The sequence below is a fragment of the Macrobrachium nipponense genome, chromosome 6 (assembly GCF_015104395.2).
Source record: "Macrobrachium nipponense isolate FS-2020 chromosome 6, ASM1510439v2, whole genome shotgun sequence".
Classification (NCBI taxonomy): domain Eukaryota; kingdom Metazoa; phylum Arthropoda; class Malacostraca; order Decapoda; family Palaemonidae; genus Macrobrachium; species Macrobrachium nipponense.
In genome coordinates, this window is record NC_061108.1 from 120546991 (window position 1) to 120563675 (window position 16685).

Here is a 16685-nt window from a genome sequence, read left to right on the forward strand (position 1 = left end):
CCATTGCTAAAAATACGCGCTTGCGTGCATGTGGAACACGCCAAATTTTAGCAAAATAGGATGTGTTTATTAGTAAGACAATAGTTCCTCGTTGAACGAGTTGAGTCTGTTACGTGCTCGGCTACCGATCTCAGGGTCCGGGTTCGATTCCCTCCTCTGCCAACGAGGTATGTGACGAATTTATTAGTTCCAAGCCACGTAAAACTATCTAATCCTTCGGGTCAGCCTTAGGAGAGCTGTTAATCAGCTCAGTGGCCTGGTATAACTAAGATATACATATTGTAAGACGAAACCCAGGCAAACGTAGAGGCATAATCAGATACAAATGCAAAAAGTCCTTTGAATAAATTGAGAAAGAAACATATTCTAAAAATAAATATAGTAAATTCGAAAAGGTAAATACAGATGAAAATGTCATTTGAATAAGTTTGCGAAAGGAACAAGTATTAGATATGAATATTCGTAAAGTTTTAAAACTAGATACGCATTAAAATGTCCCTGAAGAGAAATTGTGAAAGGAACAAATACATGATATAAATACGATTAATTTCAAAAACTTAATACAGATGAAAATATCCTTTTGATAAATTTGTGGAAATCAAATAGTACAGGTATTGTAATTAAAAAAAATTAAAAAAAAAACTAGATTTTGACGTTTCTAAGCAATATCTTTGATTTAACTTTGGATATTGTGAACGCCCAAGAGTGAATCTTCTATTGTAAAAACTCGTTGTAAAACTCATACAAATGCCTATTAGAAGCGAGCAACACATTAAATCCATATGAATACGGTTCATCTTCTGAATAATAATAATAATAATAATAATAATAATAATAATAATAATAATACTCTTGAGTATATGCTTATGTTCTGATATAATGAATGCTATTGGAAGCCTTTATAGCGATTTGTTTTTATATATAAGATAAAACTGCTTGGAATTTTCTTTTTTAAAAGCCCGTCTCTCTCTCTCTCTCTCTCTCTCTCTCTCTCTCTCTCTCTCTCTCTCAGAGCCGACTTCAAGTGTCTGTATTATATAGTAGATAAAGTTCAGGTGGAAACATTAGGCCTGCAGGTTCTTGAATTTCATCCCTCCCTCTTCATCCTCTTTTAAGCCTTACAATTCCATTATTGACTCTGATGTTGTCTCAGTTTGTTGTTCACTTACGGGCTCTCTCTCTCTCTCTCTCTCTCTCTCTCTCTCTCTCTCAAACGAGGTATAGTATCAAATAGAGATATTAAGCTATTTTCATTTCTCTCTCTCAGATGAGGCATAGTATCAAATTAAGACAGTTCATATCCATTATTCTCTCTCTCTCTCTTCTCTCCCAAATGAGGCATAGTATCAAATTAAGCTAGCTTATCTCTCTCTCTCTCTCTCTCTCTCTCTCTCTCAGAGGGGTAAGTGGATTAAAAGGTTGAGCAACCTGCCCCCGTGAGACGCTCTTCACCCTTTTATTTCACACTTTTATATCTCGTGTAGGGGAGAACGTGGAAGGTTCTAGTTAAACACTTAATTTATTAAGAGATAGTAATTAAGCTGATTCTTCGTCAAGTTGGGTTGACAACTTTTTTTTATTTCAAGACTTGCCTACTTACTCTATACTTACTCCGTATTGACTCTACTTAATCTCTTGGTTTTCACGTTTCTTTGTAAGAGATAATTAGGTTGATTCTTTGTCTTTGCAAAGTAAGGTTGACTTTTTTTTTTTTTTTTTTTTTTTTTTTTTTTTTTTTTTTTTTTTTGTTTTTTTTTTTTTTTTTTTTTGTTTTTTTTTTTTTTTTTTTTTTTTTTTTTTTTGTCAACGAATTTGGCTTGGGAGACCAATTCTCATATCATTTGACTGGGAAATTATTATTATTATGCATCTTGCCTCCTTAGGAGTCCATCAGTTTTCTTACTATGTGCGTCGTTTCTAGGATCACACTTTTCTGCATGAGTCCTGGAGCTACTTCAGCCTCTAGTTTATCCAGATTCCTTTTCAGGGATCTTGGGATCGTGCTTAGTATTCCTATGATTATGTCTACAATTTCCACTGGCATATCCCATATCCATCTTATTTCTATTTTCAGGTCTTGATACTTATCCATTTTTTCCCTCTCTTTCTCTTCAACTCTGGTGTCCCATGGTATTGTGACATCAATGAGTGATACAAAGGGGCCATTGACTTGAAATTCAAGCTTCCAAAAAATGTAGGTTTCTCATTTGATCTTTTAGAGATTTTTAGTAAGAATGCAGTGTGATTTTGCATTATGGCGTTATTTATATTATTTTTTTCTTTACTTACTTTCCAACAACAGAAAAACACGAAGGCGAACGTTGCTACAGTTATCCACCTATTAATGAAAATATTTTTTTACGAATCTACAATAAAAATTTATTTATTTATTTTTTTACCAGAAAGAGAAAACACTGCAGCTATCATTACTGCATTCATCAACCCATTAATGAATCTGAAAAAAAAATCTTAATGTTTTCACTAAAATTTGATTGCTGTAATATTATTATTATTATTATTATTATTATTATTATTATTATTATTATTATTATTATTATTATTATTATTATTATTATTATTTTATTATATAAATTTATTTATTTATTAAACCTGCGCGTCATGTTGATTTGTCACTTGTCACTTATTTTTAAAAAATTGACAGTTCATCAATACTTTACTCTGAGAGAGAGAGAGAGAGAGAGAGAGAGAGAGAGAGAGAGAGAGTAAAATGCGTGGCGGAAATGGAAGCTGAGAGTAACAGGATAAAGAAAATGAGGCCAGGCTCATTTTCTTATTTTCGCATCTTCCTTTGTTCGTATCATCACTCATACTCGAGTAAGGCAGCGCAATACGTATTGAAAATAGAATACTATGCGCAGTTGCCGCTAGGAGTTGGTTGCGTTATGCCTTAACTTAGCGGAAATAGGATATACATTGATACAATGAAGTGGTGCTGTGTACTTAGCCCATTTTCTTGTTATCGGAGTATTTCTTAACATCCTTCAAGTCTCTCTCTCTCTCTCTCTCTCTCTCTCTCTCTCTCTCTCTCTCTCTCTCTCTCTCTCTCTTATATGGATTATTGTACGTATATTGTGTTAGTGGGAACAGGTAAAACCAAGATTTTTTTTTTCTATTTGTTAAATTAATTTTTTTTGATAAGTGTGATCTCTCTTTTCTGAATTTCCCTTTACCTCATCTTACTTCTTCCTAATGAAGGCCATATCGTTTGGAAGCTTCAAGAATTTCAAGTCATTGGCCCCTTTGGTTGGCTTGTTCCGCATGATTAGGGTTTATCTTCTGAATATATAATAATGACATAAAATTGATCAAATGGTGGGAGAGACTTGTTACCCATTGCAAAGTCGTGGGAACTGAGACTTGTTACCCATTGCAAAGTCGTGGGAACTGAGACTTGTTACCCATTGCAAAGTCGTGGGAACTGAGACTTGTTACCCATTGCAAAGTCCTGGGAACTGAGACTTGTTACCCATTGCAAAGTCTGGGAACTGGATACTTGAACTAGCCTCAACATTTTAATTATAATGAAATGAAGTGAGATAAAATTGTTAGAATATGATTTACATGTTTATTAATTTTTTCATGGCATTTTCATCGTGAACATTGTATCTTCATCACTTCTAAACCGGATACACTAATAAGGTTCATCTTCGGATTCACTTTCAAGTTGTAGGTTTATAATTATTTTCAGTTCCTCGTTGGACGAGTGGTTTACTTGCTCGCCTACCGATTGGGTAGTCTCAAGTTCGACTCCCCGCCCTGCCAGCGTTGTATCATAGGAATTTATTTCTGGTAATCAGAAATTCATGTGGTTCGGCTCCCACAATAAACTGTAGGTCACGTTGCTAGGTAACCAACAGGTTCTTGGCCACGTAAACATATTAATCCTTCGGGCCAGCCCTAGGAGAGCTGTTAATCAGCTCAGTGGTCTGGTTATATTAAGATATAGTACTTAACTTTATAATTATTTTCGTTGAAAATGTCTCAAGACTGGCTAAGTATTACTCATGATCCCAGTGGCTTTTAAAATTGAATAGTTTCTATCTCGATATTTATTTCGACTAGGTATCTAGGGGGTTCGTGGTTCTATTATATATCACTGGACTCCATTCATTGGCAGACAATCTTTCTTCGTTCACACGTCAAGTAAATTCAATTTAATTTCCATTTATTATCCGGATTTCTTTTAACACTTATGTTGGACAGTTAATCATGGATTACACTTTTGCATCCGTGAATTCTCAGTTTATATATATATATATATAATATATATATATATATATATTATATATATATATAAACCAAAACGCACTAGACTTTTGTGCTCAATGGGATTGAAGTTGGTGGACCGTCAGCCTGTTTTGTTATTTCTAGGAACCTTGAATAGTTTTTATAACATTTTGGTAGCCTGAGGCGAAGACTCTTGGAGCCTCAAGGCATTGTAAAAAATGGAGAGACAGTCTTTGGCGGCTGACCGGTGTGGCTGTCGGTAAGATCAAAGATTTCTGAAATTTCTCAACTGTCTATAATTTCTGTCCTTTAAAATTAGCAGTGGGAAGCTACATATATTCTCCTGTTTTTAATTTTAACGTGTTCTAGATGACGGCGTGAAGTAATGGAAGGAAATATTTTTTTTCTAGATGGTTGAGTGAAATATTAGAAGGAAATTTCTCTTTCTACTGTAGATGATAGAGTGAAATATTAGAAGGAAATATTTCTTTCTACTGTAGATGGTAGATTGGAATATTAGAAGGAAATATCTCTTTTTACTCTAGATGGTAGAGTGAAATGTTAGAAGGACATATCTCTTTCTAAATGGCAGATGAAATATTAGAAGGAAATATTTTTGAGCCTTAATAATATCATTATTAAATAACCAATTCAGCAAAATAAAGAAAATTTTCGAAAACCCGATTACTTTCCTCTCCATACGAGTCCGTAACGGGACTTGAGATTGGCCGTGACGTATCCTGGGCCTTCCAGCAAATTGGTCAGACAGTAACTGTAGGCAGGAACCTCTTAGGCCTACCGACCGCTCTTGGCACCAGCCCTGGAACTTGGAATAACTCGGTAATAAATTCTGGGTTACCGAGGAGCCCCATCTCTGCTGCCACGTCCTGCTGGTACCAACCAAGAAGGTACCAACCAGGATTGATACTGGTACCAACAGCTGGAGTCCATGTTTCCTGGAATGAAGGCTGATTTCCCCTTATGATTTATGATTTCAAGCCATGTATAGTAACTGGAGGGTGTCATTTTGGAATAGTCGCTGGAACTGTTTCCATAATTTATTAATGGCAAAACGTTTACCGATGTGGGGGGTCTTTATGCGCATGCGCACACTGTGAATGGAGTACTCTAGAGGTCGTGTAACAATGTATAGCTAATATTTTCGACGTAGTTGATTTTCTGTTTGTTGGGAAAGTACACAATGAGGCGTTTGGTTTAATATTTCCAACAACATGATTCTCTCTCTCTCTCTCTCTCTCTCTCTCTCTCTCATGTGCGCACTGATTATTTAAGAACTCCCATTAACAACACTCCATATAATGGAACCTACTGGTGATATCACCTCTTTATCATTGTACGTTTATTACGGTACACTTTGCAATTCATTCTTCAAAAATTCTTTTAAAAAAGTCCAGAAATTAATAAGAATCAGCAAGATGGACCAATTCGTCGACCATAAACCAGCGGATAAGTAGATGCATTATTTCTTATCCTTGATATAACCAGAGGATATCGACGTTCAAGCCGATATTTATAGTATACTACGAAACTCGAAGTTTTTAGTCGCTCCAGCCTCTCTCTCTCTCTCTCATTTATTGCAAGTTTTAACTTGTTTGCATGTTTGTTGGGCGTGTTTTTTTGTGTTTGTACGTGTGTTATAAAGCTTACGCTGACACCAGTTATCGCCTGATAGGAAATAACTCTCACCTATGTGTGGGTCTCCCCGTCCCTCGGGAAGTATACAAGATCCCACCCCTACCCCTACCCAGGCTTTTATAGCAGGGTAACTTTAGGGAGTTGGGAGCAGACAAACGCCGGTGTTTGTACGTACTATGTTCCCGTCGAAAAAGAGTAGATTCCAAATTCATAAACAGAAAAACGAACTTTTTCTAGTGTTCCAAAGGCAATAGATTATTATTATTATTATTATTATTATTATTATTATTATTATTATTATATTATTATAATATTTCAGAAGATGAAGCCTATTCATATGAAACAAGACCACAGAAGCCATTGTCTTGAATTCAAGCTTCCAAAGACTATGATGTTCATTTGAAAGAAGCAACTGAAGGGAATCGGAAATAGAGAGAGAAAAGATCAGTAATTGGAAAATTAACAAAATATCTAGATCATTCTGACTTGTTTTTGTCACATAAGGTTGTACGTTCTTTTTATAGAACTGTTCTCTAGTGTCACAGCGGTTTATCTCTATGTATCAAAATTTGATTGACACATTTGTTTTTTTATCATTTTAACGTCGCTGGTTTTGATAAGAAGTTGTGTGGGCGGGAATGTTTCGGATACGTTTTATAATGGTACTACAGTTGCAACAACAATGTCCTTGTGAATAGGTGAAAGTTTGGTAGATACAAATTCGGTTTGAACGATGAAAGAAGGCGATTCAAGCAATGACTGGCCTTTGCCTCTCAGTTTTTGCGAAGGAGATGACACTGATGAGAAACTTCTCGTCGATAGAGGAACGGTGAGGAAAGCGAACGGGTCTTGTGCGCGCTCGGCCTAGTGGGAAGTTTGGTGGAAATCGGTTAATATTGTCCGTTAGGCCTATAGAGTAGCTCTCTCTCTCTCTCTCTCTCTCTCTCTCTCTCTCTCTCTCTCTCTCTCTCTCTCTCTCTCTCCTGTAAACAGGCTTTTTTTTCCTCCTAAGCTATGACTGTAATCAACTTTCTTGCTTGCCAAAGGACATCCTGGTCTGATAACAACCTGTGAGTTTACTTTGTCGTATTGCCATTTTCAAGTCTGCATCCAGATCTTCCATTAAGTAGTCAAATGTACCGTAGGACTGAAGACCTGCTTGTCGATTAAGGCTCTGTCTTAGGCCTAGGAGCAAGACTTCTCATCAGCGGCAAAACTTGCGTAGCATGCATAAAGGCAGTGTGACTTGATTACGAGCAGTTCTAATTACTTTTTTCTCTCCATTACAGTGAAAAAGAAGTAATAGATATTTGGTGTTTGGTGCAAACTTTGCCAGTTTAATTATGAAAGGTTGGTGAGGGGTTGGCGGGGAACGAGCTCTGTGACACACGGTAGGAGACTCGACACCCAATAAGTAGTATTCACCTTCCTAGTCCCTCTCGAAGTGGAGGAGAGCCTTTCGAGGAGGAAACTAAACTACGTTGTCCACTTAAAAATGGAAGTGTGACAGAGCTCGTCTTGCATCTTGTAAAAGAGAGAGAGAGAGAGAGAGAGAGAGAGACGAGGTAGCATCACAAATTGGTAGGACGAGAGAGAGAGAGGTGTTTCTAAGGAAAAACATGAGCCTGGTTTGAATTTCTCCTTTGATAAGGGGATGATAATGTTGCGACGTGAACTTTAGCCCTTAGAATATGTAACATTTTGATGGTGGTCTTGGTATTCTAGGGAGAGAATGTTTTTCTGACCGGGAATTTTGAAGGAAACTTGTAGAGAGAAAGAGAGAGGGCAGGAAGTAGAATAATTTTTTTATCTTGAAAGATTTACTTTATTCTGATTTCTCTTTTAGTTTAAAGTTCTGACAGTCGAATTTTTTATACATATATTTCGTTTTAGATTATAGCGTACTGGTTTACACCTAAAAAATGGCCTGGTTGTGCGTTCATTTGTATCTTGTCAAAAGTAAAAGTTTATCAGATGCATTTCTTTCATAGCGTTGTCTTTTTTCATATACATTTCTTTACTGTTAGACAATCCAGTGATTATTTAACCGCACAGGAGAAGCAGATATTAAGTAAATAGAAAATTTATTTTATAGGCTCCTTCAGTCGAAACTGCCATGATATTCGTCAACAACACCTCTATCTGATTGTTATTATTGTGACGTTACAAAGTTTGTCATTGTAGCTCAAGGAACACTATAGTATATTCACATCAGCCGTGCATTTGACGTCTAGGCCAGTCCCTTACGACGCTCCTGATTGGCTGTTGATAAGCCAATGACAGGGCTGGAAACTAGCAGTCTCTCACGAGAGTCCACATGGATAGGATGTGTGTTCCACCTCTCCTGAGGTATACGTTTGAAAGACGTATTTCACAGGAGCGGAGGAGCACACATCCTACCAATGTGAACTCTCGAGAGAGACTGAGAGTTTTCCAGCCCTGTCATTGGTTCATCAACAGCCAATCAGGAGCATCGTAAGGAACTGGCCTAGACATCAAATGGACGGCTGATGTGAATCTACTATAGTCCCAGTGGTAAAGGGCGTAGGAAGGAGATCCTGCACTACCTGTGTGTGTGTGTGTGTGTGTGTGTGTGTGTGTGTGCTTGCGAAGGGCGCCTTGTAATGAGGATTTCCTCCTCAGGTGGAGACAACGGAATGCCTGGCTTCCGAACTTTGTCTTGGAGTGGTGCTTGTTGATAACACCAGTTGATAACATCAGTTATCAGCACTTGATAACGTCATTCATAATAATCGTTGCCAATACAGTTGCTCTCGTGGCAGTAATTCACACTATTTGTTTGTGATTTTTTTTTTATTCCTCTTTGTGTTTTTTATATTTGTCTGTCCGTTATCAGTGTTCAGTTTGCATTATATTTTATAGAAAGTTTGACTGAGTTACCATTTTGAATATTTTTCATCGCTATGCAGTAGTTTTAATGTACACCTTATAGAGGAAGCCAGTTTTGTTAGCGTATTTTTTTTTTATGTATGACAAATTGAAAATAAATAATTTTATTTCATTAGGGAATTATCTAATTATGCATATTTGTTACAGAAGTTAATTTCTCTTTCTGTATTTTCTGAATAAGGTAAATTGCCCCCACACACACACACACACACACACACACACACACGTTAGTTGTAAGGAAGGGTTAAAATTGCTCTCTCTCTCTCTCTCTCTCTCTCTCTCTCTCTCTCTCTCTCTCTCTCTCTCTCTCTCTCAAGCCTTCGTTTTAACCTTAGCCTTCTGTATCTTTGCAGCGTCGATTCCTTATGCAGGAAAGCAGAAATTTCTGTGACATACTTGTGAGTTGCATGAAAAGTTTGAGAATAACGTTTGAAAAAAATTATATATATATATATATCCTTCCTTAACAAACCCTTCATAAACGCAGATTTATATCAAATGTTGTTTGATACTAAATTCACTCAACTTTTGGAGAAATACACCGCAGAGGAATTTATTATAAGTGATAAGCAGTCGGTCACGAGGTCGCTTATGTCACTTACCAAATTCTCCTTCGGAGTATGTTATTATAACGAAGTTGAGTGTATTTGATAATAAACGACATTTTTGTCCTAAGGTTTGTCTTTATGGAAAAAAAAACGTATTACTTTGTGTGATAAAAATTCAACCCTTTATACAGTTTTTTTTCTTACGTTTTGTGTGTGTATGTGTGTGTGTGTGTGTGTGTAAACATTTGTGGGTCAAGGTTTGTGTTTATAAAAAAAAAAATACCCACGGTGTATTTGACATCTACCCTTTTATAAATTTTATTATTGATTTTTTCTAAGTTTGTGTGTGTGTGTGTGTGTGTAAACAACGTTTGTAGCCCAAGATTTGTATTTATAAAGAAAAAAAAGTGTCCACTGTGTGTGACAAACGTTCTACCCATTATACAGTTTATTATTAATTTTTGTAAGTCGTTTTTAAGATTTGTGTGTGTTTGTGTAAACGACATTCGTTTGTATGATAAATGTGTCAAGGTGGATAGGACAACAAATCTACCCTTCCTTGATATTCTCTGTCATTCTCATGTGTTTTTTTCGTGTGTGTAAACTTACGATTGTGGCTTAAGGTTTGTATGGAAAATGCCACGATGTATGTGACAAAAATTCTACCCTTTATAAAGAGTTTATTGATTTTCTCTAAGTCGTTTACAAGTTTTCCGTGTGTGTGTGTGTGTGTGGTGTTGTTGACCAACCTTTGTTTATTGCGTTTATGATTGGGAATCCCAACTTGAAAAAAAACAACCTTTGATCCCTTTGCTATGACATTCGATCCCACTGGTTTGTCTTTTGCGTCTGACTGCGAGTACACACGAACAGTGTGTTATAATCTCATACGCTCTGCACACGTGCACGGAACACCTGGTTATTATTGTTTAACGAATGTATATCCCCTCGCGTTCGTCATTTGCTTGTTTGTCAAAGTGTAAGAGAAATCAAATTTCTAGCCACGTTTTCTAGAGTAATGAGGAAAGTCTCGGCAATGGCGTGTTGTTTCGTTTAGTTATAATGAGTCTATGATTTCAGACGAGACTGCGGAAAGAAAAGAAGAAAAAGGCTTTATTGCCCTTTAACCTTTTTTGCATTCCTTTCTATTCCAGAGGTTAATGCGTAGAATGACTCTTGATGGTTTAATTTGAACGTTGTCATTAATTAATGAATTCTCTTGCATCATTTTTTTTGTTTCTTAATTTATCACTACAGCTTTTTCTAATTATCTCATTAGGTGTCGTTGATCAATGGATTCAGGTTCGACTGTTGTAAGACTCTTTTTATCCAATTATCAAAGTATTTCTCTCTCAGATCTCGATTGTTTCTAACGTATTATTGAATTTATAGTACATTTAAACTTATTTCACGTACAATTAGCGAAGCACGTGACCCTTAAACTTTATAAAAGGTTAATACCTTCCCCTTTTCCTGTATAAACAAGGCGCGTTGAAAAACCTTAGCGTTTTGCCATTTCCTCTTTAGGTTGAATCGTTCTTCAGAGACCCTGCGATTTTATAGTTGAAGAACTTGTTTGGAATTTATTAACTGTACGTGAGATGGTTAATGTGGAAGGTTGTGTACGTAGTAGCTTGTCCATAATATAGGATGTTTACTGAATACCCTCTTAGTAACTTTCCCAAAAAAGAAAATAATAGTAATAATAAGATAAATAAATAAATAAAAGAGAAATATTGAGCAATTTCAAATTCCTTGGATTGTTATTAAACAGCAATTTCCGATTCCACGTATTGTTATTAAACAGAGCAATATTAGATTTCATCAATTCCATGGATTGTTATTAAACAGCAATATCAAATTTCATGGATTGTTATTAAACAGAGCAGTATCAGATTCCGTGAACAGAGCAATCTTAGATTCCTTGAATGTTTATTAAACACACCGCCTTCAACCCTCTCATTAATAAATATATATATTTTTAGACAGACTAAAAGCTCACTAAATGCAAAGGCCAGTGTTCCGGACCCATTCCGATGCTGTGCAGTTTCCCCTTTTGTGTGTTTTCTCTAAAACTCTTGTGGTGATGTTTTGCCTCCCTCATTGATCGACTATTCACGTCGGGGTAAAACCGCTCCTTTTTCGCACCTGATGAATGCCTTTGATGGTTGTATTGAGGGGGTCCCTTATTAACAGCACGTACTTACAAAATGACAATCGAGTGAGTTCTTGTTAAGAAATATAGATCTACTGTTTCATGCACAATACTGGCAAATTTTTGGAAAAGAGGATGGGTATTATTTAATACCCTTTTCAGATGTGTTATTATCAGTTTTCCAGTTTGAAGTTGTTGTGAGAGCAGATATTTCAAGGATCAGGTAGTGGAAAACCTTAGCACATTTATTTGTACAATGTTTAGTTTCTAGAGGAGGTGTATATGTGAGCGAATGGAATGATAACTTTTAAGAAATCACTGTTTATGCATTTTTTCTAATTCTTGTAATACTTTTCCAGCCTCCTGAGAACGAGCTGATGAAGGGATCCGAGCGCCAGCTATCCGAGGCAGAACTTCGAGTACGTCGATCTCTGCAGCGTTTGGACGTTCCAGAATGGATGAAGAATGCCCAGCCTCAGCAGACAGGGTTTCTGCTGCGTCGTCGAGACTATGGCTCCAGCAGTGGTGGAGGAGGATGGTCTGCCTACTCCTCAAAGACTGCTTCTATGACATCACTAGGCTCGTCCAGGGCACACACTCCCAATACTCCCACAAAAGTAGTAATTCCTACGAGAGTAGCTTCTAAAGCCACGACAGGTATAGGGGGTGTAACTTCACCTGCCTCCAATGCATCAATTTCACCATCCCCTAGTGATAGAAGTGGTTCTCTTTTCCAGTATCCTATTTCCAGGTGGTCTACCTCCAGACTTAATTCAGGGACTACAACACCCACAGGATCAGTCACATCAACTAGGACCACCCCGCCTACCTATGTACGTCAGCCTTATCTTGGCTGGAGATCACAAACATCCTTGGCATCACTGGCAGGTTCCCAGTCCTCCCTCACAAACACTGGATCTTATCTTACCGCAGCAGATAGATTAGCTCTTGGAATTACCTCATACAGTCAACGATTTGTCAAACCATCCGTCAGTGCCCAAGACAAAGAGAATTCCTCAGCTCAGGCAAATGCAGTTGTGACAAAATCTGACAATGAAGAAATGAACGAAGATGCCAGTACAAATGGCAGTGTTAAACTCCAAGTGCCTACGGATGTTGCGGACGTTCATTCTTCCATAAAAGAAGTCACGTCAGCTATAGTGCACTACTGCAACGAGTCTACTCCTTCGCCCAGAGCCTCACCTAGAGGGTCTCCACGACCTGAAGGTCCAAGAGCCCCGTCTCCACGTCGCTTAGTTTGGGTTGAAAGTTCGTTTGTGGGTTCTCGTCCAATCACCTCACCAGAGACACCAACAAGCTCCACCCATGCAATCACACCCACTTCACAGCTCAATGGCCATGAGGAGCCTGAGTCCAACGAGGCACCCTCACAGCCACCACAGCCTCCGGGTGAGTACCTGCTCGCCTGGTGATCTGCCCTAGCTTAGAACAATCATGGCAGCTCATCATACCCCTGCAGGTTGTGTATCTTCCTATACGTTATCCCGGAGCTCCTTTTGTAAAGCCAAAATGTGTATATAGTGTACATTGGATTACTATAAATTTATCCCCTATTTAAGTATGCAGTGTTTTTGTTTTTGCTCAGATTTATTTTTAGCTTGCATGAGTTTTATTTTGCCTTTAGACATATCACAGATTGCATGGCCAGAGAATCTTGGTGCATTTTTGAAGATATCACTGATGGTGCAAGAAATGTCATTCTTCAATTTTCCTTGCTATCTGATGATGTGATTCACTCTGGTGTCAACAGCACAAGAAATTGAACTTCAGTTTTATACCTAAGACGCCTGTTTTCCAACATTTTTTTTTTATATAATTCCTGTGTCTTTGTAACTGCTGTTGTGAGCCAGACTACATGTAATGCTTGTTGTGTTGTCCCTTTTAAACATCCCAAGTCCAAACAGTGAAAGGAACCTATGACTTCAGTGTTCTACGTGAGTAATATAGTTGTGACAAAGTTGTGCTTAGTTTGAGTGAAGTAGCTTCTAGTGCCTTATATTGTAATGACTACCCAGAGGTCTACGTAAGAGGCTAATTATTCTGATAGAAAACTTTTTATTATTATATGCCATATGGACAACTTTCATGAACTGCTGAAAGGCTTCTACCCCACAGCATGTAGGGGCATATGGAGTTGATGGAAGAAACACTAAAAACATGGTTTTTATTTATCTCTTCATTGCTGAAGATGTAGTTGTAATTAACTTTAGTTATAGCTTGATTGCTGGGATAAGAAGAAATTTATATTGATTGCTGACCACTCTATGCATAAATCTTGTAATTATTGTCCCATGACAACTTATGTTCAGTCCTGTCGTAACATGTTGTGTACACGTTAATAACATTGTTTACTTTTGTCCCTGAGTATTTTTCATTCTCAGTTCCTTTTGATATATTGGTTTATATATAGAGAACTATTCTTACTAAAACATTTCATAAATTTCTTAGTGGTTGTTGCTTCCCAGAGCTTGTTCACTTTGGATAGTGTAGCGGTGAAGTTGAATAAAGGCCCAGATTTCTCAGGATTGCTGCTTCGTCGTCCTTGTCTTTGTCTTCCTGAATGTTCTACGCTGATGGCTTTGTGAAAAGAGCATCAGAATCAACTGATATGCATAACATCATGTACAGTCAAGAAACCAAAATAGTTTGAAACATCAAAAATTGAACTGTACATGAATAATGATGACATCACTACAATCTAGAAGATTATTGATCATTATATACCTTCATGTTTTCAAGTGAATCATTTCGAGTGGCTTGAGAATATTTGGACTGGAACTCTGATCAAATTGTAGTGCAATTTTCCCACAATAACTGCACAAACCTCTTACTATTTCCAACATTTCTGAAGTGTGATCGTCTCTAACGGAGCAGCAAACCTGAAAGATAAGGATTTAAAAAAAGATGTCTCAAAAGAGTATTTGGAGGAGTTCCTGTGGAACCTCTTTGAAATACTCTTGTGACAAATCTACACATTTGCATGTATGATTTTTTTCTCACCTTACGTTTAGTCATGACTGACCGTGGGTAATCATTTATATATATACAGTATATATACAGATATATATTTTTATTTGTTTGTACATCACATTTCCCATCATTGTACATATTTGTTTCAATATATTATATCCTGGATTATGTTTTTGTTTTGATGAGCCTGTTTCGTCTATCCCGTTGAGTTTACTTTTTTTTTTTAAGAGTTTTAAGTTGCAGAAGTTTACAATCATGTAACCTACACTGTGCTCAAATTATTTAACCTTGTTATTGTATTCATATTACATAATAACTCCCATAACCTTTCCCCAAATATGAATTATTGTGACTTGGTAAAAGCTTTGCTTGTAGCGTACAGTTGGCATGAAAGTACAGTACACATAAAATACGGTTATAATTGGGGATTATAAGTTGTACGTGGCCTTTGCTATAGAGAGGCTGGCCGTAGATAAGGAGAGTATTTTCAGACTGAATAATCTGGGGTAGTGCAGTAGATTAGTTTATATTTTTAGCCCTCACCCTTTCTTCTCCATATAAAGTTGCTAGAATTTTCATGCATAATGTAATGACAACCAGTCATTACACATACTAGTTTGTTATAAAGTATCGGAAAGGATATAAAAAATAAAAATGAGTAGAAAGTAGAGCTAAAGATCAAGCATGAGAAGTTGTTTTTTTTTAAATTAAATGAAAACTAATATATAAGTAAATTATTTTTAAAAAATCAAAAGAAACGCAGTAAGTACTATAGTTTACCAGTAAGTACAGTAGCTTATTTTGGGGAGTCGAAAGGAATTTTCCCTTACGTGTAATATGCAATTACGGAATTTTCAGTCCATTGGTCGTGAAGGCGCGTGAGAGAACGAGAGTTCAGAAACGAGGTCAGTGGGTGTTGCATGTGACCTAGTCTGAAACGAGATCAATAAGAGACATTGATCCAGAGCATTGCTATGGGGAAGTTAGTACACAAACAACCTCTTCCGGTTGTGGTAGAAGGTCGTAGGAGATAAATGAATTCTGGTGTCACTTTTAAGTTTCAACTGCGAATTCTAACATTTTGAAGGTGGAATTAAGTCCCAAGTAAGACTTTATGGTTGCAAAATCTAAAGTAAGTTTTTACCGAATTGAAAATTTTTTTTGGTAACTACCAAGTTTGTGTTGAAACATGCACGTGTAAATGACCTCGTTTGCATGTCTGTGAAAGTGGATTGATCTGTGGGAGCTAAAACTGGCTCCATATGAATGAGGACTAAAATAGATTTGTTGTAAAAGCGACTGTTGGAAATAATAGCCTAGTAACTGAATGGCAAATATAACCCGCAAACAAACTGTTTGCATTGCAGGCAAACAAACATTAACTTGATTAAATGTAACCTAACAATAGCTTGATCGAAGTATAAAAAAATAGTATTTGTCGAACGACTTTCGACAGAGCCACTGGAATGTCATCTCGAGTACTAGAGATTATTATTCCTCTTCTTTTCTTCTTCCTCTGCTTTTTATCTTTGGTGCCGTGTAAGTCGTAGATTTCCGTCCTCCGAGTAACCTTGTCCTGGAATAATCGATTTTGTGCTGTCTGCTCAAGTAACTTCTTCGTCTATTTCTGTCCCAAGTTATCATCGTCATCATGGAGTCTCCCCACCGGTCGATATGACCGCATCGGATTACTATTCCGGTATTGTGGAGAGCTGGGTTTTTATTATTCCTTTCTGTTCACTTTTCTTCCGGGAGAATTTTCATATCTTTAATACTCAACTGAAGTGGTTTTTTGGTTGTTTGTTGGTACGGTGTTTTTACGTTGCGTGGAACCAGTGGTTATTCAGCAACGGGACCAACGGCTTTACGTGACTTCCGAACCACGTCGCGAGTGAACTTCTGTCACCAGAAATACACACATCTCTAACATCTCAATGGAATGCCCGAGAATCGAATTCGCGGCCACCAAGGTGGCAGGTCAAGACCATACCGATCACGCCACTGCGGTGCTCCCCTGAAGTGGCAGTGTCAAGATACTGTTTCTGAAGTTTAGTTTTGTCAGGGATATTTTCGTGTTGGTGTATTTGTGATTGACAAATGACGTAGTACCACTTACAAAGTTAAATATACTGTTTTCATGGAAGTATTATACTGACATTATAATGTTACGTCCTTTT

The 16685-nt window shown here is 37.2% G+C and overlaps 1 protein-coding gene across 8 annotated transcripts in view; it reads left to right on the top strand.

Annotated features, from left to right (window-relative positions):
• LOC135216072 (mucin-19-like) overlaps nt 1-16685 on the top strand; it is a 191499-nt gene that overhangs the window by 121879 nt on the left and 52935 nt on the right. For 7 of the 8 annotated variants that reach the window (XR_010314798.1, XM_064251066.1, XM_064251068.1 and 4 more), the window contains exons 2-3: nt 9168-9212; nt 11877-12927. Coding sequence is in view for 7 of the 8 variants with exons in the window: in XM_064251066.1 (XP_064107136.1) it covers nt 9168-9212; nt 11877-12927 (1096 nt within the window). In the remaining variant the exon portion in view is untranslated. The remainder of the gene's footprint in view (nt 1-9167; nt 9213-11876; nt 12928-16685) is intronic. The other variant, XM_064251067.1, reaches the window with a different exon arrangement.